Raw genomic sequence first — 26,505 nt, forward strand, 5'->3', positions numbered from 1 at the left:
GCTAATGGGATTTTATTTTAGGCATACGTTAACACACGTCACAGTTCGATATGGCGAATGTGTGAATGTTGTGATAAATATACATGTGTCATTAAATGAACGTGTTGAAGTATACTATTGCAGACTTTGTGGACATTATGGAAGTGCCGACGAGCATCCATTACGCCAGGCTAGGCGTTTGTTTACGATGGAATTTTGTACCATGAGAGATGATTGCATTTATAAATATGCCTATACATTGTTGATTTTGTGTTAACAAAATTTTCCTATCTTATTATAAGCATTAGGAGTTAGACTTCAAGAATTTCCTTGGAAATATTCAAGATTAGTATCCCTTTACGTTCTTATATTTTGTTTTGAACATGATTATGTTCTACAGACGTCTTGTGTAACATCTCACTACTACATAGAAATTAATGAATATTCTTTTTCACGCATTTTTCAATAATGTTTAACCAGTTTTACTTTAATAAGACCAAAGAACTGTTTAGATGGAACCTGGCATCTTCGTCAGTTAATGGATGACATTAGTTAAAATGATTCAACAAGATATATGTGTACTGGCATGCGAATGCTTAGAGTGTTTCGGATACAATTGGATGAAGGGATAACTCGTAAATGTTTTTCAAAAGAATTCTTCTTTGTTGGAAGTATATGTGTATCTTACCCATATTTGGTAATTTAAAATTTCTGTTTATCAGTATGCAAGATTTTGCGTTCTTAACCTTTTAATTACGGAGCCTTTTTAAAAAATAAAGCCTGGGATACGACGCCAATTTCTGCAGTTGCCTAGTATGTCTCCTGAATAAAACACATGCAAATGCATATATGTGATACCCAGAAAGTTAAAAAAACAATTAGGTTTAGTGGGCAAACTGCAAGGTATCTATAAATAGTTACTTAGTATCCCAAGCCTTATTTTTAGGTAACTAAATATAGTTACTTCGTGTCCTAAAGGTTAATGTTCACACAAAATTAATCTCACGAATGTTTATTCGTCTAAACCGTCAGGATTATTACGAATTAGCATCCGTTCCAGGTGAATTAACCTATATTCTTACGATTATTAATAGCCAGATCAATAAATCGATTTTTTAAAAAATCTCTTTGGAGTTAACATATTCACTCGATATACTCCAGTATTTTGAAAATATTTAGTGTTTTGTATTACTACATTTTATCTATACTTGTCAATTTTAATTTAAATATTTTAACCACTTAAGTATAAATAGTTTTGAAAGCAAAAAGAACTGAGGAATTAGGATTAAAAATGAAAATAAATAAATAGAAACGAAACTATGTAGCCCTATAAACATTTTCACACATACAGGTTAAACCACGTATTCCTTTTCACGTAATCAGTTTAGCCCAAAGTGTTATACATGTCACAAACAAATAGTGAATATACCAAAGCTTGTTTTAAAGCAAATGTTCACAGTGAAGTGAGAATATTTATTCTTAGTGTTAAAAAAAAAAAAAAAAGAAAGAAAGGAGGCTTTCACTCATGTGCTACAATTGTCTTCGAACTCCATAACCTCAATTGTCAAGAAAACTGGATTTTACGAATTGGAACTCTCATTGTAGAAGAGAGAAGACATCTGGATATGGAATTTTCAGGAACAACTAATGGAATCTGGAATCAGCTGATAGCCACCCATCTAGATCAACTGTGTTTTAAACAAAATAAATAGCCCTAGTGATTCATAGTGAAAAATCTATATTATTTTAATTATCCACTGTGAATAGAGTTCACCGAAAATAGTGTTGCTAGTGTTTCCCCATAATCCTCCACACCCAGTGAATCAAGAATGGTGTTGCCAACTCCATATTTTGAAAAGAAGCTATAAAACTCCAAACTTATTTTCCCATATGTGCTTATCCAAAATTCTCAACACATTAAGCCTACTTCGCTAACTCGCAATGTGTTGTTCCCTTTTGGATCGCCAAGTTGTGACCGTCAGCCTGGCCACAAGACTACGTTTTGCACGAACATTGTATTTTTCTTTAACTTTTATTCATGCAACGAAATCATTAGTTTACTCAGAGGAAAGAAAAGCTAATTTTCTTGCTGGTGAGAAACTCAACTCTTTCTGCAGGTGTTCCTCAGTTGCTTTCATCATTTTTCACCGTAGAAAAAGGACTTGTTGTTTTCTAATACAACGCTTATCGTCTGGACAAAGTGTTTTGCAGTAGCAAACTCATTTTTTTCTTTCCCTAAAAATAGTTACCAACTTATGGTTTTCGCCACTATGATCATTTCCCATGTACCTTCTTCATAACGACATTTATTAAAGTTGGGAATATTTTTGGACACGAAGTTGATATTGTGTGCGAACGAATTCTCGTCGTCTGTTGTGTTCTCATGCACTCATATTGCGTCATCCTACCGTGAGAACAGTGTTCATGGCTGGTAGGAGTCGTAGGTGAAATGGCTTATTCCCACAATCACCAACGTTCGCTTCTCTCCACTGAACTGTTTTATGTATAATAGTAGTGTAAAAAAAATCTAACAGTCATAGGAGGAATCTACCAGTTCAGTCTGCAACACTTTTTTGACTATCGCTCCCAAGTTTTATTCCCACGGGACCGAAACATGTGTTGCCAGTGCTCTCCATTATACCGGCGTCATATTTGTGTTGTTTAAGAACGCAGAAAACTTTGACATTTCTTTATTATTTTGTACAACGCACTACCAACCCTAATTATAGTGAACGGGAGGTTCCCAAGCGCTGGTAGAAAAGAGAAGTGAGCCTAAGCCGTCAGAGTAAGAAGGAACGAAAAATTTTGCCGGTATATTAACATAAGTGGAGTACGATGAGTAATTAAGTGTACGATAGGAGTCTTATTTTGGTGTTAAATGAAAAAGTGAACAACCTCTTTTGAAGTACAGCATTTCTTCGGAGTCAAGAAATCTCATCATGGATTAGTGTTTCCTGTATCTCCCCATCCCCCTCGGCCTAATTACGGATTGAAAGTCTCATAGTGCGTAAATTAAGTATATAGTGCAAGTGATATCGAATAGAAGGGCTATGTTTCTAGTGTTTTTATATAATGTGCGCATATCTACGTCTACTATGCAATATTAAGTGTCTTATTTTTCATTATTTCGTTTATTCAATTGCATGAGTACAATTTCTTTTGTTTGAGCGTGTAAGCTCTGTGTAGTGAAAATTTTTTGTGTTAATAATATTTCTCATTCTCCTCCGTATCCACATATATGCCTATTTAATAAATAAGAATTCATCTAAGGAAATACTATCGTATTCATTCATGTGTCTATGAATCCCTGCGAACAGTCGGCTTGCCAGTCGCGTATATGTATACGCATGCATACGCAAAAGTAAGTATAATCCAACCTGAGTCTCAAAAGCACCAACGTTGCTCATGTCAAATTACTTGTTGTATTTTACTATTATCAATCTGCGCCTGAACAGAACATGAGCCTGGACTAGAATTGTTATCAGCTGTTTTCTTAGGAAGTTCTCCGGAAGCCAGCACCCGAGGGAAACGGTAGGTAGCAATATACTTTTCACATTTGGCAATTAATGTACATAAAATTACGTGTATACTGATACAAGTTTTGATAAGAACTTGTCAGATTACATGTACAGAAGGAATTTCTATATTTTGTATTACAAACTAAGGCTGCGCCTCCATTGCATCCGAATGCAACTGCGAACGCGAACTGCGAATTCATGTGCCTCTATTACATCCGAAGTTTTGTCGGATGCAAGTTTTTACAATGTCTCTTTCAAACCTTCAATTTGAAATATTGTTGCTTGAAAATTCAAATCTTAAAGTTTTCAGAGCAATAATAATAATAATAATAATAATAATAATATCTATTAATCTCCTTTATGTGCAAAATAGAGTGAATGCTTCTCCTATTATTATTAGGCTTCTGTGGTAACCGCTATTTTCACTTTAAAATAAATTAACTAAATAAAATTAGTCTGTTTTCTCAATTCGCTGGTCGGAACTAGTCGAGGCACTCCAATTTATTTACACGTGCTGGAAAATTCGGATTTGCATTCGGAAGCAATGGAGGCACGGCTTAACTCTTTCGCTCGTTTAGTTACTGTAGTTGCAATTGGGGAACAGTTTTTCTGTTGACGCACTTCGCGGAACTTAGATATTTTCAAAGTGAACTCTTTCAAAAGAAAGAAAACTCTACTAACATAAAAAAAAAGAGATGGAAAGGCACCTCCAGTCCAGAGACTGTAGAAGAAAAAGTTAGTTAGCTTATCTGATTTTTCTGCACTACATCTAATACTGAGATGCGAAGGAAACTTAAACAATCTGCCGGTTACTATGCCAACCCATGATGTCAACCTCCAAGACCGATGGCAGCGCCATCCACACACGATGACACATATCCGGTCCACCGAGAACGTTGATAGGTTCTTTCGCTGTGCAGACGATCCTAACTGAAATAGAGCATATAAGAAGTTGCAGGTCTGTATGTATTCTAGTCTGTGCTGTGATAAGTATTCGAATAATATGTTACAGAACAGCCTGGTAACTTCCACGGCCGTTAAGGCGAGTGCCTCGTGTGGGGGGATCCTTTGTGATGAAGAGAGTTGAGTGGGATCTCCTATACACCTACGCTACACTTACGCTTTCTTTTCCGTTTGCACGTACATACATCCCCGATTTTTTTCTACTCTTTGTTCTTTTTTCATTTTATACTTCCCACTTTCCTCTAACTTTTTGGCAGTTCAACTTGGCTTTCAGCCCTCCTTCAGTGTCCGAACTTCTTTCCCGATTTTGACCTTTTCCTGACTTTGACCTTTTTCCCGATTGTGTCCGTTATTTCTAATTGTGTCCTGTATTTTATTCAATTTTGTTCCTAAATCATAAATCCTGCGTGTAAGATACTTATTTGAGAATTTTGCATTCATAGCACATATGACTTACGAGCTGGTGCCCCGACCTATTTGACAGGTAATGGTCAACGACAAGACAAGTAGACATCATATGGATAGGGGAGCGGTGAGTTGGTTTGATTCAGCGAGATTATACGGTTACAAATTTTTAAAGCTCATTTATTGAGGCGACCAGCCCGTAAATCGTGTACAAAACTGATACATTATGTTTGCAAGTGTGTGTAGTTTTACTATATGGATGCATAGTATAAGAAGTAGTAGTAATAATAGTAAGAACGGGTTAGAAACTCCGCAGCGGTTGGTTCGGTTCTGCTCTCGACATAAAATGAGCAAATTAGAGACCTACCCACTTTTTTTTTTTTTTTTTTTTTTTGGTATTTTTTACAATCTGTGGATAGTGGATCTGTATAATAAAACTGCAGCTGCAAGTATGCGGTCACTAATCTAAAACCATTACAATTGCTGTACGACAGATGTAATAAGAGAGAGTGCAGATAATGAATATTACGTCATTTTTCTTTAAAGAGAAATCTTTTACTTTTCTTGCATTAAATGATACTGTAAGATATTCTGAGCTATTATTGCACTGGCGCGTACCCACATAGTTCCGTACAAGTTGACAATATTCGTGCATATTGATACACCCTGCAAATGATTACGTGTTATTTTATTTTATGCAACTACAGTAACTCACATTAATATTCGGACACCATAGATATTACACATAATTTGCTTGCTGTACATGGAAAAAATAATAAATGGGAAACCAACGGAAAACAAGCAAAAAGGCAATGGTTTGATCGAACAAATATGCTATCAGTTAATTAAATTATGCAAATTAAGTCTACTTTATGAGCACGCAATTATAATATATCGTATTTTGGACGCCACTTTAATATTCGGACAGTTGTTTTAACGTTTGTTTATCAATAATAAGCGAGACAGCGGAAAAGTTCCAGTTGCAGTTTAAGTTGTCTCGAGACAGGACATGTGTATCTGCTTCGTTTACGAGTGATTAGTGTGACCAAGAGAAAGCATAAAAGGAAAATGGGGCGGAAGGGACCAAATACAACGTTTAAGCAACAGGGAAATTGCAGATCTACTCAATATTTGCAAAAGCACCGTTTTGACATTGTGCAAAGACTTAATAGAGATGATTAGATCGAGTCAGAGCCTCAAAAGGGTCGATCTGTGAAACTGAATGATGGAGAGAAACGCAAATTGATTCAGAAAGTGAAGACAAATTCCAGAATAAGTGCGCCGAAATGAACAGTAGAGCTGTATGAAGACACAGGGAAGACGGCGCATCCTGAAACTGTGCGGCGAGTGTTGTGAAGTGAAGAGTTTAATGGGAAAATAGCTAGAAAAAGGACTTTTATTAGTAAAATTAACAAAGATAAAAGAGTTAAGTTCGCTAAAGTTCATATTGAGAAGCCCGCAACTTGATGGAATGGCGTGTTATTCAGGACGAATCAAAATTCAATCTCCATGAGTCCGATGCCAAGGTAATTGTGTGGCAGAAGCCAAATACAGAGTTAGATCCTGCAAATTTTCAACCTACCGTAAAGCATGGAGGAGGAAGTGTGATGGTATGGGGGTATATTTTTGCATCGGGAGAGGTAGAACTCGTGTTTGTTGAAGGGATTATGACAAAGGAGGTTTATTTGAATATTCTCTGGCAAAATCTCCACCAAAGTGCTGAAAAATTAGGAATTGTGGGGATGTTTAAATTTTACCAGGATAATGACTCGAAGCATGAAGCGCATGTGGTGCGCAAATGATTGCTGTATAATTGTCCGAAAGTGTTTGAAACACCACCGCAGAGTCTCGACATTAACCCTAGAGAGCATATTTGGGATGAGCTACAGCATAAGGTCAAACGGGTACAAGTAACGTCACGAGACGATTTGAAAAGGGCTCTCCGCGCAGCATGGGATAACATATCGCCCCATTCTACCAACAAACTTGTTGGAAGCATGTCCAACTGTTTACAGGAAGTCATGAAACGTCGTGGGTTTCCCACTAGTAAGTACTAGTGAAGCGTTTGTGAGCAAGAAACAACACACACAAAACATATATGTAGTAGGTGTCCGAATATTAAAGTGGCGTTGCCAATACACAGTGTCACCACTATCTGTAAGTTCTTTCTGCTTCTTTCGTTCAAGACACCGTATTTGTACTTCGTTTCTTTCTGTAAATATATGAATATCTAAATACCTATTTTTTTCACTCACACGGCTCTCATTTATTTCATAAACCTTCCTACTTTTAAGAAAATGCAAGTGTCCGAATATTAATGTGAGTCACTGTATTTCTTTGATGAAACAAATGACTGCAAAAATTACAAGTTGAAAACGACAAACTTAAAGAACATAGTAGTGCAAGGCCTATTGATAATTATACACAGAATGGATATACGGACGCAAATAAGGGGCATAGAAGGTGGGAGACTGCCTCTAAAAAGAACACACGCAAAACCCAGCAGAATAATTACATTTCTCCTTTCCCGACTCAAAATAGGTTTAAGTTACTACAGGAAGGAGTAGACATGGATAATATAGTTACAGTTCCGAAACAAAACGAGGTTAGCAGGGAGCAGGACGGACTTAGTAGAAACAATTATGAAACGTGTGGAGGTGTAGTAAGTAATAACTGTCAAAAGAAACCTAACATACAACTGTTTGCTGATAGCCGAGGCAGAAATATTGCTACGGAATTGACAAGAAGAGGATTCAATGCTACCGGTGTTTTAAAACCGGGGGCAAAATTTATGGCGGTAACTGCAAATTGCAAGAGAATGTGTTCAAACATGGGTGCAAATGATGTCGTGGTCTTGATGGCGGGAACAAATGATGTGGCGAAAAATGAAACGAATGAATTGAGGTTGTCTCTTAAGCGCAGATTGATAGAACTTCGGAATACAAATGTGGTGGTTCTTTCTGTTCCCCATCGTTATGATTTACCAAGTTGGTCTTGTGTTAATAGTGAGGTTGACAGTGCGAATCAAGAACTCTCCATCCGTTGCAAACACTATACTAATGTGAAGTTTGTGGATATAAGTAAAATTGGTAGTCATTTTCATACAACTCATGGTCTGCATTTAAATAGCTTGGGTAAATCCTACGTATGTGATAAAATAGTAGAAATAATCCTAAACCAAGATTTTGGTAAAAGTACATTAGGTAGGGTTATACCGGTACTTCCAAAAAACGGGTAGTAGTAACTGAGGTCGATCGAACAAGAATGGTACACCCTATTGTGAATAGTAAATCTAATGTGTCCAAGAGTATACTAGGTTTAAGAGATAACTACAGTTATAGTATAGGATATATTAATATACAAGGTCTTGATATGAAAACTTTGGTCCTAAATGAAGTGGCCAATGAGAATAATATCGATGTTATCTGTTTGTCTGAACATTGGTGTCACGAAGATAATATTAAATTTAACAAACTGGATAATTATCACTTAGTAAATAGTTACTGTAGAAAGCGTTACATACGAGGAGGGGTAGCTATATATTTAAGTACCGAGATTAGAAGAAATTGTAATTCGTTAAATCTAGAACACCTTTCTGACGAACTAAACTTTGAATTTTCAGGAATCGTCATTGGTGATATAAAACTAATTATAGTATCTCTGTATAGATCCTTTAATGGAGACCCCTTTAAATTCTTAGACAAACTTGAAAATTTATTGAATTATCTTAGCAAGCCTAATTTTAATAACTATAAGATTATTATTGGGGGAGACCTTAATGCAGAGTTTGATGTAACAACTAACAAACAGACAGTCACTGAATTCAAAAATATTTTAAGACAATCTAACTTTTACTACGTAAATAGTAAGCCCACAAGAGGTACTGCATGCTTAGATAACATAATAATAAATATTAATAGAGCTTATGCTACTAGTACAGTTATAGACTTTGCCTTTCCGATCATAATTTGGTTTTACTTAAGATAGATAAGAAGAATTTCGAATCTCTCAATATTGCAGATGTAAAATATGTTACTACTAGGCCATTAACTGAAGATAAACTGTTAAATTTTAAAACTGCCTTATCTTATGTAAATTGGGTCGATTACCTGGGCGGCTCCAGCAATGTTTATGGAAACACACTATCAGCCAAAGAGGTTTTCAAACGTTTTCTTGATGTGTTCCTTCATATTTTCAACTCACAAATTTCAGAAAGGAAATGTAAAGTTATTACTAAAAACAATAGAAAGAGAAACAGAAACAACAAAATGGGATGGTATACTCCAAAATTAGCTAATATGAAATGTAAACTAATGATACTGTATAATCGATATAATAATGTAAAGTCTAAAACAAATAAAGATGCATATACAAGTGCTAAGAAGGAATACAAGCTTCCTATAATTACAGCTAAGAAAACACACATCATGAACAACATTGAAGCATCAAATAATAAATGTAAAGCCGCATGAAAAGTAATAAATTCTGTTGCAAACGAGAATAAGAAAGAAACAATTCCTATAACATCCGATGAATTAAATAATTTTTTTATTGAATCTTTTGACAGAAAACGTAGCAACGTAGCATGTTCAACTACACTAGGGTCAAACACCACTATACCAAACCGTGTACAGCATACCAACTATAGATTTAGTTTTGTAAGTGTTACTTCTAATGAAATATATGATATAGTCAACAAAATGAAGTATTCTGAAAGTACTGACATATATGATTTATCAAGTAATATAATTAAAAAAGTAATAGATCATATATTATTTCCACTCACTTTTTGTATCAATAAATGCTTGATTGAGGGATATTTTCCAAGTGTGCTCAAAGTAAGTAAAGTAGTTCCAATCCATAAAAAAGGTGATAAGAGTGATCCAAGTAGTTACCGGCCAATTTCTCTAGTGCCTATTTTCTCAAAAATAATAGAGGCAGCTATGTATTCTCAGCTGAGTAAGTTTTTTAATGAGCATAATTTAATAAGTGAATCTCAATTTGGTTTTGGGGCAGGCCTATCAACAGTTAACGCCATTGATGTGCTGGTGCGAGAGGTTACACAAGCTTTTGAAAATAGATTCTTTGCTCATGCTACATTTTGTGACCTGAGCAAAGCTTTTGACTGCGTAGACCACAGTCTACTCTTGAATAAATTAACTAGTTACGGTATAAAGGGCACTGGACTGACCTTAATTCAAACATATTTGGAAGACCGAAAGCAAGTTGTCTTTACAAACGGTATACAGTATCAAATGAAAAGTCTAAAGTGTGGCGTTCCTCAAGGGTCGGTGCTTGGTTCACTGTTGTTTACCATAATGATCAATGATTTACCAAGTTGTGTACAAGCTCAATCAATATTGTATGCTGATGACTCCACTTTTGTGAACATAAACCACGATGTAGATAACCTTGTACATTTGGCAAATCGCGTTCTAACTGAAGCAAGTAAGTGGTTTGAAGCTAATTGTTTTCATCTCAATAGAAGTAAAACACAACACATGTTATTCGGCTTGAGAGAAGTTCCAAATATTGACATAACAAATAGTATAAAATTTCTGGGTATTTATGTCGATAGTAGGTTATTATGGGAACCACATATTCAGTATATAGTTAGTAAATTATCTAGAGTTGTCTACCTTTTGAAAGGACTCAAACATTATGTGTCGGATGGTTACGTAAGAACTGCATATTTTGCATTCTTTCAAAGTATTGTCTCATACGGTATACTCTTTTGGGGAAATGCTTCACGTATCAATGATATCCTATTAATACAGAAAAAAGTAATTAGAATTATGACAAATTCACATCAAACAGCGCATTGTAAACCTTTATTTAGAAATTTGAGAATATTAACTGTGATAAATTTGTATATATATACAGCTATTTTGTTCGTGAAAAACAGACTACCTGAATTACAGTGCAGATACAACTTGCATTCGTACAATACAAGGTACAATAAACTCATAGATGTACCATATAGGAGACTCAATAAGTCGAAGAACAACTATGATGTAATAGGCATAAAATTGTATAATGGGTTGCCAAGTGAATTATCTTCAAGTCCCATGAATGTGTTTAAGCATAAATTATACAATTGGCTAATAGAAAGACCGTTTTATTCATTAGATGAATACTTTACGCAAATTAAATGTGAAAGTTAACATATTGTAATTTTGATGTATATTTTGACGTTGTCTATTGCCATAATTGGTTCAAGGACAATAAAATTATTATTATTATTATTATTATTTGCAGAATTCAGTCACAGTGTTATGCACTTTGTTAGGATTGAAGGTGCATTTATGGATACAGGTTCGCTGTACCAGGACTTCCGTTATGGTACTTGAGCAAATAAACGATTACACATATGCCATAAAAGCGATTGTGCTAAAAGCACAAATCAGCCTTTGCTAGATGGCCACTAAAAGCAAGTATACTGTCTGAGCGAGGCCAGGAACACAGCTGGGAAATCGACAGAATGGGACGTCAAGAAGGGGCAGATGTCTCAACGACTAAGGATACGTATATAGAAAGGGTATTGTAAACACACTTCATGTTACATGAAAACACATAAGTTAAAACAATTGTAATGGTTCACACTGGTAAACATAGAACATAGTTTTTATAGAGTCTGGAAAATTCGTCTACCGATAAAAGTTAATATGATACTCTGTTGTCTGAAGGTAATTTTTTCTTTTAGGCATTTCATTTATTTTCAATTCGTTGAGTGATCCAATTCCGGCTTTAAAGAAACTGATTCTTCGCAGCAGCGCGTTTAATGTTACCGGGAACTGGTTTCTCCGAAACGGAATTGGGTTAGAAATCATGGTGGTTCCTGGTGTCAATTTTTCGCTAATTATTCTAAACTTTGTTTTTCGAAATAACGAAAAATGTGTTACTATTCTAATTTCCAATCTTAGAATAATCCTAAATTAATCAAATTTCAGATATTAAGTGTTCACGATAATAAATGAAAATGCTACATCAGGTTCAACCAAATTTCCGGACTCCAGCAAGTTCTGCAACAAAATTCACAAAAACCGAGAACGGCCTATGTTTAGCAGAAGGGGTTACTCTTTTCTCTAAAAAAATGTTACAATTTTGGTAACCCGTTCACATTCGGTTAGTTCATGGCTGGGTTGGTTAGTTTGTTAGGTTAGGCTAGTTTAGGTTACGTTAGGTTAGTTTAGTTTATGTTATATTAGTGTAGGAGTCCCGCATAATTTTCCAAAAAATGATAGAATTTCGCTTATTTCTTCAAATATTACGTTAGTTTAGGTTAGTTCAGCTTAGCTTACGTTAGTTTCTAAGGTAGGTGAGAGTTGGTTACGTTATATTACATCTAAGTACTTGCATCACTCATTTGTCCTGTAAATTTTGTGTTTTTTACGTGCTTCTGGACCCCTTGTACTAAACATACCCCCCTAAAACTAACCATTATATCAGAATTATTATTGCAGAAATAAGTAAAATGATACATGAGAGTTTATTCACTTTGGAGGGGCAACCCCCCAGTGACTCTATTTAAAATTAGAAAAAAGAGTATATTTGCAACAACTATATACTTTAAAGATTATATAGATGAATACAATCCAGCTGTATGCTTCTTACATATTACATACTTCTCACTGCATCAATACAAAATTTTCTTCTCCATACATAAGCAAGCTGCAAAACCTTTCCTAAAGTCACGTGTCTAACTTAAACAGGCATTTCTCAGAAAATACCTAACCGATTATAACATTACCCATTAAAAATGTATTTGAAATTTCAAACATGGCATTCAACTGCGCGCCACATTTCACTCTCATCGCTCCCTCACTAAAAGAAAATCGGAAATAATCAACTACAACATTCGTCGTTAAAGGTGTTCTTCAAATCTCAAACACGGCATCCAAGTGCACACCACCTATCACTCTGATTACACACTGAGAGGTACAAGCTGACAATATATATATATATATATAAAATCATGTGACTTTATTCTCTGCTACAATAACACTCTCAGCGAGTGGGACAGAATCGTTCAAAAACCGTAACGAACTGAACCAAATCACTGAACAGAAAGAATTCAATCACTGAATCGAAATAATGAATTAATTGCCTGAGGGAAAGACTTCCCTCTTTGAATATATACATATTTACTTGAACCGTAGTTTAGTCCTTGTAATTTTTTCACATTTGTAATGCAAACATCAACTAATGGCTTTTTGCATTGTGAAAAATTCCTTCGCCAGTGAACTTTAATATTCTACGCAAGCCTCTTTTATATGCACTCGTTTGCTTCAACTGTAAAATTGCCATTTTTATGACGGACTTTTCTTAATCAGTACGGGAGTGAGTGGATACGAAAGAGAGCTATATTAAACTTTCTGCTGGTGAGGTACTTCTGCACAGTATATAAAACTCGTAATTTTACAAGTGTAGCGTTATTAATGTGAAACAATAATAGGTGGTATAGTACCTCATATCAGTTTGAAACACACATTAAGGTTGCCGAAAATGCAACGTTCAAGCGCTAACTTATTTTAATGTATTTAACCTTACGCAACCTACTAATCTACTTCTCAGTACTAACGTGACTTAACGTAGCGGTAACCTATAATATCCTATGAACCTAATTCTTGTTTGTAGTGATCCTTTATCACTTGTTAATGTGTGTTTTTTGTATGACTAATTGCTTTGTGGCATTTTGGTTTGAACGCATAATTTCAATCTCATAAGATTTTTTTTCAGGCGTTATCTGGAAAAAAAAGTTTGGATGCATTAAAGATTTATTTGGAGCAAGAAAATAGATATTTAAAAAAAGGACGCCTGTTTCATAACCTGAACGAATACATTTTAGCAGACAATATCAACAAAAAGTAATACGTTGAAAATAAAATGCAAAATTACATGTATTTGACAGAACACTAGATAGCATCGAATTTAAAAGTGATAAACATTTCTTTAATATCTTCTCATAAACCTTTGGTTACTACCTCTGTAACTAGAATGGTTATGATAGAATGACGTTACGAAAGAAGTAGTTTAATCAGATGTGGTGATGAAGTTAACAATTATAGATTGGTAAATAGAGTCAAAGGCAAGTCCTAAGAAAAATTTCATTACATAAGTCGATTAATATGGAACTGACATCTTGAAATATTTAATTACTTAAATGCTATGAAAAACTATTTATAAGAAAACTTGACAGCAATTTACGAAAAATCCTGTAAAGATACTTCAATTTGTAGGCTTATAAAATTAATTGCTGTATTTTCCGGGACACGAACTCTAATATAGAAAGTGAAATATACCCTTGTCCTTGTTTCGGTACGCTACTCAGCAGCATAAAACTAACTCATTAGTATTTTGCTGTGGGATTTTGGTACAAAGACTGATATCCTACTGAGAAAAGGAAGCAGAAGAGATGCTGCAAATAAACTAGCCGATCACGGTACTATATAACTTCGGGAAACTATTACATAGAAAACTACATTAAAGTCTTGAATTGGTAGGTTGTATGTTCTGTGCCGTGCAAGAAAGAAATACCGATTATTCGATTGAAATTTAATGATAACTAAAAATAAATAAAATAAAAATCCTAACACCTTGGAGCTACGCCAGCAGAGGCTATATAAGTATACAGGGTAAATTATATTTCGCTAACACAAAGTTCACAATTAATATTATCACTGAACATATTAAATTTAAACATATAAGTTTAACGTCTACACGTTCTTTTATTTTCCTTCTTTCTAATAATTAAATTTTATTTAACAGTCTTGATTATTTTGTACATTTACCCTCTATACGAAGGGTCAGATCGCTCAACTCACGACACGGCGAGGTTTTTGAAGCACGGTTCAGTACGTTATTTCTGCTATTTTTTTTTTTTTTTTTTTGTGTAGTGTCGTTTGTTAGCAGCACTAGTCTTTGATTGTCCGTTGCTAAAAAGACTGTTGTTTCTCCGTTTTCTTCAATTGAATGTGTAGTTTGACAAAAGTATTATCTAAAAGTTTATTACTTTCGTCTAACTTTTCACTGTGATGTTTTATTTATTTAGTTTAGTATCATTAATGCATCTTTCACGGATACATCGTTTCGACAAATATTACCTTTTTGTAATTATACTTAAGTTATACACTGAAACGCAATACGTCATGGCAAAGAGTACATTCAGGTGGTCCCTATTTCAGCAAATATAGATTGGTCATTAAAGCAAACTTCTACAACGGTATGGGCTCTTTTTGATTGAAGCCCTCTAGAAGTATTTGGTAACGAAGAATAGAAAACCATTTGTGTAATTTGTCCCTTTATACAATTCTCATGAATCGAATCGGTTAGAAATCATGAATGTTCCTGCTCTAATTGTTTCCATATTTATTCTTAACATACAGTTCTTCAATGTACTGATAAACATAGAATCATGCGAACTCCCTCAGCATAATCAACACTTCAAATGTGCGATGTTTCAAACAATAACAAAATAACTGCAACAGGGATCACCAACTTTCGGAATCATAAAAGTATACGATAATATTAGCAAAAGCCTTGCACTAATGATTTCGCAATTATAACGAAAACGAGTATTGTTCCTGGAAATCCAGGCTACAAAACAACGCAAGCGAAGGCAATATAAGATAGATTTACTATATAAATTTACACACCACTCCACCAAAAGTTATTTCTTTGCGCATTTTCCTATGCTTGATGAAGTCGACATTTCCGTCTTCAGCTCTTTTCCTCCACTGTCCTTTAATTCAACTTATATCTTGTGTTTCCATTTGACCGTGAACCTTACTTTCTTTTTTGTACCTGTTGCCGAAATAAATTGAAATACAGTTATAAGAAGGAAAGTTAAAAAATATTTGAAATTTTACCGTGAAGTGTATAATGTAGCAGATCATCCATTTCAGCGACTAAAATTTTCACCCACTGTAATACCCACTAAATGTGCTCACGAACTTCAATCCTGTAAATACTTACGATTGTCTCACTTCTTACCAGGGCTTGAGAAAAACGTTTAAAATAAACAGTCCAATTCACTTGGTTTCATGTGTGTTTCAGGTTTTTTGAAGTCCCTGTGGGGCAAAAATGTATAACGATTTATAAGTGAAAATCACTTCACTGTCGAAATTTACAACAATTTTCTGTTCACAGCTGATGAACATCCTTCAAATATTTCATTTTGAGGAATTTGGTTTACAGAAATTTGTTTATGTATTTACCTTGTCTGTCGATATGTTCGTTTGTATATATATCCAGGAGACAGAAAATCTCCAGAACTAATAAATCACAATCAATTTTGGCCAAAATATTGAGAGTCAAATGTCAAAAATATAGGTGATATGCAAACCGGTTGCAGAGAAAACAGGTATCGCCGGTTTTCATGATGATTATAGAGCAAAAACAGTCGTAGCTACCGAGAAATACTTTGCTGCAATCAGCTAAATGTCCCAAGAATATATTTCACCTCCAGCCGTACTTCTACTAAAACCAAAGTAATTCCTATGACTTACGGATTTAGTATTGATTTACATAAGAGAGAAACGATCAGAGAGAAGGAACTGTTTTTTAAATTGATTTTGCGTTCCATAATCATCTAACACCCTATTCGAACTGGAAGTAGGAGAAATCAACCACTTCAGGTTTTAACATTGATCGCTATAGAGTAAAACAGTAACAAAGAGGGAGAAGCGGTTTTCTCCCATCATGAAGGTTTCCGAGAATATATTTTATCTCTTCTCTAATCTGTACTGAAAGAGGAAGTGGTAGAAATCTACTACACGTTGAGGTTTAATATTAAGAAAATGTTATGCCATACAAACTAAACTTCACGTGCTGCACGCGTTACACTGCTACTTATTCTGTTCAGGTGATGGAATTCCATGTTCATTTTTTTTTTTACGAAGCTACAACGCACCTTGTCACCACCCAAGCTATATATGAGACGTGGATTTACAGCTAAAAATGAAATCCGAACCACCATATTGCTTTCAAGGCTATCGAACTCAAATTCGATTCTGATCCACATGCATCAAAGGGATGTGCTTGCTCCTAGACCAGCGTCGATGGCATGAACCCTAGTGTTTTGCGGGTAATTGGAATTTCCAAATTACAGAATTGCGACCAGCAAACTGAAATAGATTTTTATTACATGTAATGTCGAATTTCAGGTCTCTTTTATCTCGTGTTATCCTTAGTTCACTGGAGGAAAATAAATACAAATAAAAGAATCAATGACAGGCCTAGCCTTATACAGCCACGACCATTAGTATCTGCCCCCCCATCCCTGAGTGGTCTAATTCCATTACTTGTGGTCCAGATCATTTACAGTTATGAAAACGGCTGGAGAGATGTAACCCAACTTTTGCGAAACTTTGGCACTGACAGCAGTTGGTACCCCTGATCTAGGTGTTTAAGCACGTAAAATTGTAAACTTAATGACTAACGAAACAATTTTCCGTTCTAAGATGAATCTCTGTGGTTCGGAACGCGTTGTCCAAGGAACATCATATATTTATATCAATATTGCTTTGTATGTAATGTATTATGTCATTATGTACTATATGTTACAGAGAAAAGAAAAAACTGACCAGGCATGAATTAAAACATGCTTAAAAGTTTAAGGTAACAAAGAAAGTTCTGTCACTTTTTCAACCACCACCTTCAAACATCGATATGTCACCTAAGACGTACCTGGAAGATCAAAAATAGCCGTGAACAGTCCAGCACACAGAAGCAGCTATATCTGGTTGCAGTGCTAGTTTCGGCTGTTTTGGAACCGACTCATGCTAACCAACGATGACGGCGCCGTGGAGCTTCATGCAGGACCCACTTCTCATCACGTCAACACCCTCTCCAAAACTGAGGGCCGCGGTGGCTCAGTGGTAGAGCGTTCACCTCTGGTGCTTGGGGTCCCGGGTTCGAACCCAGGCCCCGCCAAGTGAACTTTGTGATGGACAAACACCGTGTGCGTGGGTTTCCTCACGGTTCTCCCATTTTCTTCATTCCGCCACTTCATTCATTTCTCATAATCACCGTCTCCTTTAGCCTAACCGGCATAAGCGTGGGACGTAAAACTCAGATTTCATTTCATTTTTTTTCTCTCCAGAAATGGCTCCTTCCTGAGACGAGAGAGCAAAGGAACAGGCGTTGCTCAGGTTGCCTTCTGCCCGGAGTCAAATCATGTGGGACCCAACTTGTTGCTTCCAAAGTTGATAGCAGTGCTACCGAATGATTTCTCCACTCACACTGAATTGTTGTCCCAGTTCCTGACATGTCTGGCCACTGTTCGCCTGAGTTGCTGCCTGAAAATCTTCATTTTGTATGTGTTTGTATTCTGCACGTGTTTCGTCACAGTCCTTAAAGTTGTTTGACTAGCGCTACATGTCCGTGTAGTCACGATACCCTCACCAAAGGTCTGCCATATTTTCCGCCTCGCTGCAGCGGCGGTTGACCCCGGTTTGAACTCGCACAACATACAAGGTGTATGAGAAAGTAATGAGACCGGGAACACTGCGGACGATCTGGCAACGTTGTGCCTACCGGTCTGTGCTAGACCGGTTTGTTTATCCCTTCCACTCCTCAGTCCGAGTTACAAATCCGTACAGCTAACACATTATTTTTGACAGCGCCATCAGTGAAGTTGTGGTTTTGTTGTGTGCTACAGAAATGGAGCATCGAAATTTAGAGCAACGTTGTGCAATAAAGTTTTATTTTAAACTTGGTGAATCCGCGACTTTGACTTTTGAAAAGTTGAAGCAGGCCTATGGAGAACATTGTTTATCAACAGCACAAGTTTTCCGCTGGCTTAAATCGTTTTTGGAAGGCTGAGAACACGTTAAAGATGAACCTCACTCAGGGAGACCTTCAACTTCAAAAACTGACGAAAACGTTGAACGTTAGAGGGCTCTTGAGATCAGACCGTCGTTTAACAATAAGGATGATGAGTGAACAGTTAAATTTAAACACTTTCACCGTACATCAAATTTTGACAGACCATTTGAACATGCGAAAGATTTGTGCCAAAATAGTGCCCAAATACCTCACACCTGAACAGAAGGACAATAGAAAAAACGTGTCGCACGGCCATTTCCATCAGTGAATTTTTGGGCTCAAAACGCATTACTGTTCTTCAACTCCCCTATTCACCTGATTTGAACCCTTTGACTTTTTCCTTTTCCCGAAATTGAAACATGTCCTACAAATACGTCATTTTGGAACTCTGGAGAACATGCAAAAGATTAACCGACCAGTTAAAAGCCTTACCAATTAAAGATTTCCAGCGCTGCTACCAAGAGTGGCAACAACGTCTCCGCCGGTGTATCCAAGGGAACTATTTTGAAGGGGATAACATTGTTGTTTGAAAATCATAAAAACTTTATTTAGTACAAGATCAGTCTCATTACCTTTCTAACATACCTGGTACGTGCCCTTATGGCGCTCTGTGTAGCTCTCTCGTTCACTCTGTCTTTACGCAATTTCATGGTATAACTGAACTGCCACAATCAGGTAGGATGTTGGATATACTCACACCAGCAACTTAATTTCGTCTTCATTCGTTTGAACTCACCATGTGAGGGCCAATGACACACAGACCTCCACAAAAAGCAACATAACGTTTTGGGTTACCTTTATAGACGAAAGTATCTATTCTAAAATAACTGCAGGAAATATTTTTGTAAATCATTTTCTCCATTTCCTTCGTCAATCAGGAAAATGTCACGAAACGTTCATGTTGAGGCTACCTAATTGTTTTTAACGATGGTCCTGATTTACATTACAATTGTTTCAAACCTGAACTTTTAATTTCCAAAGAGGAAAAGACGCAGACACAATTTTCGCATTCCTTGAATTCTATCAACACGTGTAGAAATATAAAATTATTTTTATCTTCCGTAACTACTAGTTTTTTTTTCTTATCTTTGTATGAGGAATTTGTGGTAGAGTGATAAAGCAAGTATGTCCTGTTGCATAGACCCGAGTTCGAATCTCGTTGTGGCAGTCACTTTTTCCTTTAGTGAAAGGTATTGTTTACGATATTGATGTCGTAATTCTGTTATTCGTTTCTTATTATTACAGTTATTGCAAAGTCAAGATTTGGGTACATATTCTATGAAGTTTCTGATTGGATTTCAAGTTTTTTTGTTGAAGACTCAACGTACTTCATTGTAAAGGGTTAGGGGAAGAAAATATCATCACGTTATTTTTTTCTTACTTGCAGGCTAAATCAAGGCTGTATATTACATTTCATCTTTCTGTATCTACCCTAGAGGTTTTGATGATCATAAGAGAGTACGTGAATTAGTGACGAGATCACCGAACTTCGCATAATAAGAACATCTAAAGTATCAAGTTGTCGGAAAAGTCATTGCTTATTTTGTTAAAAATAAATGACAAATGGTAATTTGTGGATATTCTAGAGTTGTTCGAACCTTGCAATTATTATGTCATGAATAGCTAAAAGACTTAGCGTCTTGTGCATTAATATTGCTATTTGTTTGGTTTGATTTTACATATTTGACAATACATAAAAGAATTACTGGAAAACTTTAAAAGTGAGTAAAACGAGTAAAATTAGGAAACATAAGTTGCTGAGGAAGGTTCGCTAATTTAGTGAATTTTTAAAATAATAATACAGTGGTCTGAAACTCCAGATTCTAGTCCAGAGGAGTGCCTGTTTAGGGTTCGGTGCCTTTTAAAGGTCAGTTTCTCCTTCATGTTCTGCATGTTTGTAATATCTTTTTGTTTTTCAATTTAAAGTTGAATTCTCTGGACTATTCTTTCTACATAACACCTTATTATGTTATCATGAATGAAATCATATTGTTTCGTCATTATTACAACATTGGACCCGTAAAAGTGTGCAATTTGCTAAATTTACTGAACATCGTGTCTTTCCCCTCTTCCTCATCACTGATGTCTTAGAGTAGTGTCTTAAGCGACGATTTCACAATCTTGGCGTTCTGGGTTCGACTTCCGCCGAGGTATTTAAGGAAATTTTATCATCTGCGATATTCATACTTTCGATGTATACTAATATGAAAAATATTCAATTTCTCTATATATCAGGATTCAGACGACTTTCTTCACAGGTGAAATACCAACAACACAAAATTGTCATCCGTGTCAACCTAGATTCGTACTATCTGGGAACGTAGCGTGTTCAGGCAATAATTGATGAATACTAAAGGCTCATACAGGTAATATGGTCCAAAGAAAGGTATTTTCCTAGCAATTGTAGAATTGTTCCTAACGGTCCGCAAGTTGCAAATAGTGATCGATATACAATTTTAGTTAACAATTCTCTTTAATATATCACCTCACCTTTGTACTTGTGGCTGTGCCTTCTCTGTCTAGTTCAGTTTTATCCAACTCTTTCCTAAATTTTATTTCTTCATCAATTTCTTTCTGCAATGCTTTTTTCTTAATCTTTCTCTTCTGCATGATCTTTGACTAAACTACCATATTAGCTTTCAGTACTACTTTCCTTTGTGTCGGATTTATTATTTATAATAAAGTGCGATCACGAGAAAACAGTGCTATAGGTATTAATATATTCATTTGTTCCTCCCAAGTCCTATTAGGTTCTAGCAGATACTCATTGTTTAATCATGAATTGACTAATACGAGTGGAACCATTACTCTTCTCCTAGGCGTTAAAAATGTTTTGACAACTAAGAGTTTCGGAATCGTAATACCCTAAATATATCTGATATGTTATCGGAAATGTAACGGCTATTCATTGTTTCGACTCCTTTTTCCCGGTGATCTACCAAATCTTTGCAAAATAATTATTTCCCTTCCATAGTCTAGTTTCGTATTCTGAGGATGAAGAAAATCATTCCCAATCAAAATTTGACTCGGGAAATCTTTTTGTACCCTAAACGCATGATTAAACTTTCTTCCATTGATAGAGAATCGAGCTAACGTTACCTTGTCTATGGTTAGTAGGTTTTGTGTAATAACTCTGATTCTAGTCTCAGAAAATGCAGACGCTTCAGGTGGTATCAATTTACCACTAATGATCGATAATCGTGCTCCAGATTCAATTATAGAATTTGCTTCTTTACCTCCTAGTCTAATAGGGAAAATACCATGTGTTTGTCACAATTGATTTTGACTATTATATCTCAGTACACTCAAAATTCCGACCTATAAATTTTCCATTTACAGCAAACCCAGTTAAATTTTGGGGTTCCATCACCGCATTGTAATAAGTCGTAGCATTAACTTGATTTGACATCATAGTGGTAAATTATGAGTCAGGTACTGAATTTAGTATGTATTTCATACTATACTGAATTTAGTGTGTATTATGTTGTTTGTGTAACAATTTTGAATATTGTTATTTTGGATCTGTGTGTCAAGTTTAAACTGGAGTAGGTAGGTTTTTCATTGAAAGGAACACACTTTCAAGCCGTGTAAATCACCTGGTGTTGGAAAGAACGTATGCGGCTTACATCTTTTCCAGAATAATAAAAGACAGTAATCATACTAGTTCGTAAAACGAAGTTTTCTTGAGGAATTTCTGAATAGATATCTCTGCTATCTCTGATCCTCTCCCTTACTTATTACCTATTTCACTACTCAATCAGGAAGTAACATGAGGATTATATATTCCTGGAAAGTGCTAAATGGCAGTAATACTGTTTCCATAATCTGGTTGAAACCTTGTATGTGCTTTCAAGATTCTTTGATGAAATCTTGATCAGCCAAAAGTCTTCATGACATCACACCAAAGTGAAATATCTTTCAACACGTTTGCCGGTTGTGTAGTTGTTAACAAACAGATTGTACAATGTTTTTACAATAACGTAAGAGACGAGTTTACCACATTGACATTCAATACCAGACATATTCTTGTGACACCAAATACATAACAACAAAAATGAGATTATTAAGATTCTAAAATATAGCTACAGCTTGTTTTCCCAAAATTATGCCTTTAAATAATTAAACTTGAAGACTATGGCATCACACTATTTGTGTTATATACTACACACGAAGATCGAATGTTAACTAGCACAATCATTTTTGTCTTGTAAAAGTATGCTTAAATTAGCAAGCTTTTCGTGGTGTTCTAATGGCTAGCGCATGGTCACGAGTTCGATTCGGCGGAGAGCCTTGAAATTTGAATGCTTAAGATAGACTTGGATTCCACATTCAACTGTTGGGTCACATCTCATATAGTCTCGGCACTGGTAGGGATCCTTAACTGTAATTCAAGCAACCAGTAATTATTGTGATAGATTTCACTTGAAAGCGAACTACTTAGTACTATAGTCTTCGTGCTGAAATTTTCTAAAATCTTCGTGCTAATAATTCTGCTACATACTTGCGCAGATGTAATGAAGTGTAAATAATGGATAACCAACGTCAAATTTCATTGCGAAACATTTTATATATTTAAATTAAAAAATTAAAAGTAAATTTCTGGGTACATTATCTTTCACAGTAGCTAAGTAATAAGTTTAAATAAAAGTGGCAAAAAGAGTGCTTCAGAGAGCTCAAAAGAAGTGTCACGTAAGATACGTTTAGCATATATGATACCAATTAAGATTTAGGAAGTCACCACACTTATCTATAAGTAGTTTTCTACAAAATCCGTTAATCAATACCTTAAAAGCTCATGTTGTATCGACGACTTCACAATTTTTGTAGGTACACTTTCATCAAAGCCGTGTACTGTGACAGACCACTTAAGAACAAGACTGACGATGACGAATGAAGAGTACAGTATTATGATGGGTTGCGAGACACGACAGTATTCAGCTTTCGGTGGTTCTTGTTGAAGCACCTAAAATAAAATGGATACCTTTAAGTTCAGTCATAATTATATTACTATTTGTGTACATCGACTGAAATGACTGATTATTAACTCGTTGGCATTAGTCATTTAATAGCTTATTACAATCTCAGAGCATTTCATTGGAATCTAATAATTAACTGAACAATAAATAATCTCTAGATACCTCATTTTTATTTGCTTACCTAACAACCTTTTACAATATATCGAATATTTGCTAGTGATGAAACCATGTTTCTCATCCTAATTTATACTAACCTAGTGCTAGATACTCATAAGTTTACGTAAGGTTTTAAAGAACGGGAAATTGCTGATAAAACACGATTATGTGATTCAACAGAAAATAGGAGACCTACTGCTTAAACATATGTGTAAATATACTTCCTTGTTTATCGTGACTTTTCAGGTTCACTTATATCTGGAGGATGTAACCTCATATTAAGCAGCGTGAATTTCAAATAACTCCTTTGATGACATGCTCCATAGATTAACCATAATTTGAAATAGGTTATGTGAAAATTAAGAAAGTAACGCCTCAATTTCTTTATAAATGAATACCATCGAAATCAGAAAAAAAGAGATTATGAAAAATAAAATAATTCAAAGTCGCGGCGTAACAAATAATGGACGAAGTTCCAACACGGCATGACGTTATAAGTAATCTCAGCCATTTCGTTCAAAAACAGGAACCCTACTGATATATTAATCTCAATTCCAAACAGGCACGCACATATTTTATCGATTATAAGCAATTACAGTGTTTGTTTTTGAACTCGTGTCATAGGCACTAAAATAACTATCAGTACCTAATTTGCACAAGGAAGCATCAGCCTCTAGTAAAACTGCTAACTTGCAATGCAAAGATTCTCATGGTTGTTTCCAAATCATAAATTATGGATTTTGCTAGACAACATAATATTCTTTTTTTTTTTTTTTTGGTCCATGTCTTTATTACATGTTTTTTCTTACACTAGCCATCCGTCTTTTTCAGCCTATAAAGCATAATGGTTACAGGTTAAATACTTGAAATACTTGTTTTTTCATATAAACTGGAACTTCAAAAGTATTTTACTGCAAACTACATTCAACCTATGATTCATATTCAACCTGTTCCTTATTTGTGGATAAAAGTTTTTTTTAGAATGTCCTTACATCAAGATATTTTTCTTTCAGATATGTATATCACTTTCAAAGAATGAGTCTAACAACAATCAAAATGGATGTACCCATTGTTTGGAAATCAAGTAAGAATTCTTCGGTAGCTGTTAAAGAGTTGGATATACAAAGTACGAATGATAATCATGGCAAGATAAAAGGTACCAAATCAAATTACCCATTGCTATTGAAAAATGAGAAGCATTCGCCGATAGGGTCTATGAGTGCATCAGAAAGAAATCAGAAACAGAGCAAAGATTCATATAATATGGTCATTAAAGAAGAAATCCCACAAAAAGGTAAACTGCTTGGAAATAACAATTTCTCAAATGTAAGAATGAAAAGAGCAATTGTACTTGTGGAACGTTTAACTATTAACTCTGTGCAGAGCAACGTAAAGATATCGTCCCGTACTGCTATTGAAAATTGCGACGACCGGTTACGAGAAGTGAATATTCCTTCAGTTTATAAGAAAGAAAAGTTGAATAGCGCTGCACCAGGTTTAATGGAACATGAATATGATATGAAGATAAAATCAAAATTTGACATCAACTTAAGAAGACATCGAAACAAAGCCAACCCTTGTGTAGCAGGCAGTGATCAGCTCTTGCATGATTTGAAAATCTGTAAAACAAAAGGTTTGCCTGAAAGGTATGTAAATATTACAGATATATATTATTTTTATCATAGTTTAAATTTCATGCATTTATGAACTTAATATACACTTAATATAGTGGTAGGATAGTTATAGATTGATCTCTCGAAATCTTTCCTGAATTAGAATTGACTTTTTAAAGAGGTATATTTATAAATGTAGTTAGACACATTTTCGATCTAAGCCCTTCTAACTGCTATAATAATTAGCACGCACGTCTTTGGTGCATAGAACACCAGGTTCAATTCCAGAGAGAAAAAGACAATCTTGTATAATAAATATTAAATTTCGAAATCTAACGTCCGCACTTTACGTTATTTGGTGTAATTACTGACTCAAGTATTACGTAGCGCATGTTAGAAAAAAAAGCTGGTATTTTTATACGGGGTTGCCAATAGTTATGAATTTGAGCAGACCCAGTAATCTCTGTTTCCAACAGAAATAGAATCATTCGAATGGAGTTGCGTACGTGCCAGAAGCTATAAGGTTCAATGGGTGGCGCAATATAATATACCGCCAAATGTGAAGTGACATCTGTCGTACGATTTCTGGACGCCAAAGTATAGAATTGTATGTTATTTGTGAACAGGTGGTAAGGAGTGAAGGGTAAATCTGCATCAAGTGGTCCAAAATTGGTCGCTTGAACATTTTTAAAACAAATTATACATTTTTTGCAGTTACCTTAACAGGTTGGTACTTCAAAATAAACACTATTTAAAGTTTATAATTTTGGTATTCACATGGCAGCCATTTGTTTTACAATACACGCTGAGTTTTGCTTTTGTAAGGATTTGCGTTAATTTATAATAATCATAATTGGATCCTAGGTTGATGAAACAAAAATAATTTTATTCACAAAGAAACAACATAAATATTATAGATAGTTCATTAAGTGAAGTGTATATCCTAAGGGTCCCAATCTCCCTAAACATCTGAAATTGAAAATAGTACATCTTCAGTTTCAGTTCAGGGTGTATCATCCCAAGAACAAGCGTAACCTCAAGTTTAATTTTTTGATTGTTTTGCAGCTA

General features: G+C 35.2%; 1 protein-coding gene across 1 annotated transcript in view; it reads left to right on the plus strand.

Moving 5' to 3' along the window:
• Positions 1-4,961: 4,961 nt before the first annotated feature.
• Positions 4,962-26,505, plus strand: part of LOC145690435 (uncharacterized) — a 50,675-nt gene continuing 29,131 nt past the window's right edge. Inside the window, exons 1-2 of the mRNA XM_081765310.1 lie at positions 4,962-4,992; positions 24,838-25,470. Coding sequence (XP_081621436.1) covers positions 24,860-25,470 — 611 coding nt within the window. The 5' untranslated portion in view covers positions 4,962-4,992; positions 24,838-24,859. The remainder of the gene's footprint in view (positions 4,993-24,837; positions 25,471-26,505) is intronic.

The sequence above is a fragment of the Thermobia domestica genome, chromosome 7 (genome assembly GCF_964235325.1).
Source record: "Thermobia domestica chromosome 7, izTheDome1.hap1.1, whole genome shotgun sequence".
In the NCBI taxonomy this organism is placed as follows: Eukaryota; Metazoa; Arthropoda; class Insecta; order Zygentoma; family Lepismatidae; genus Thermobia; species Thermobia domestica.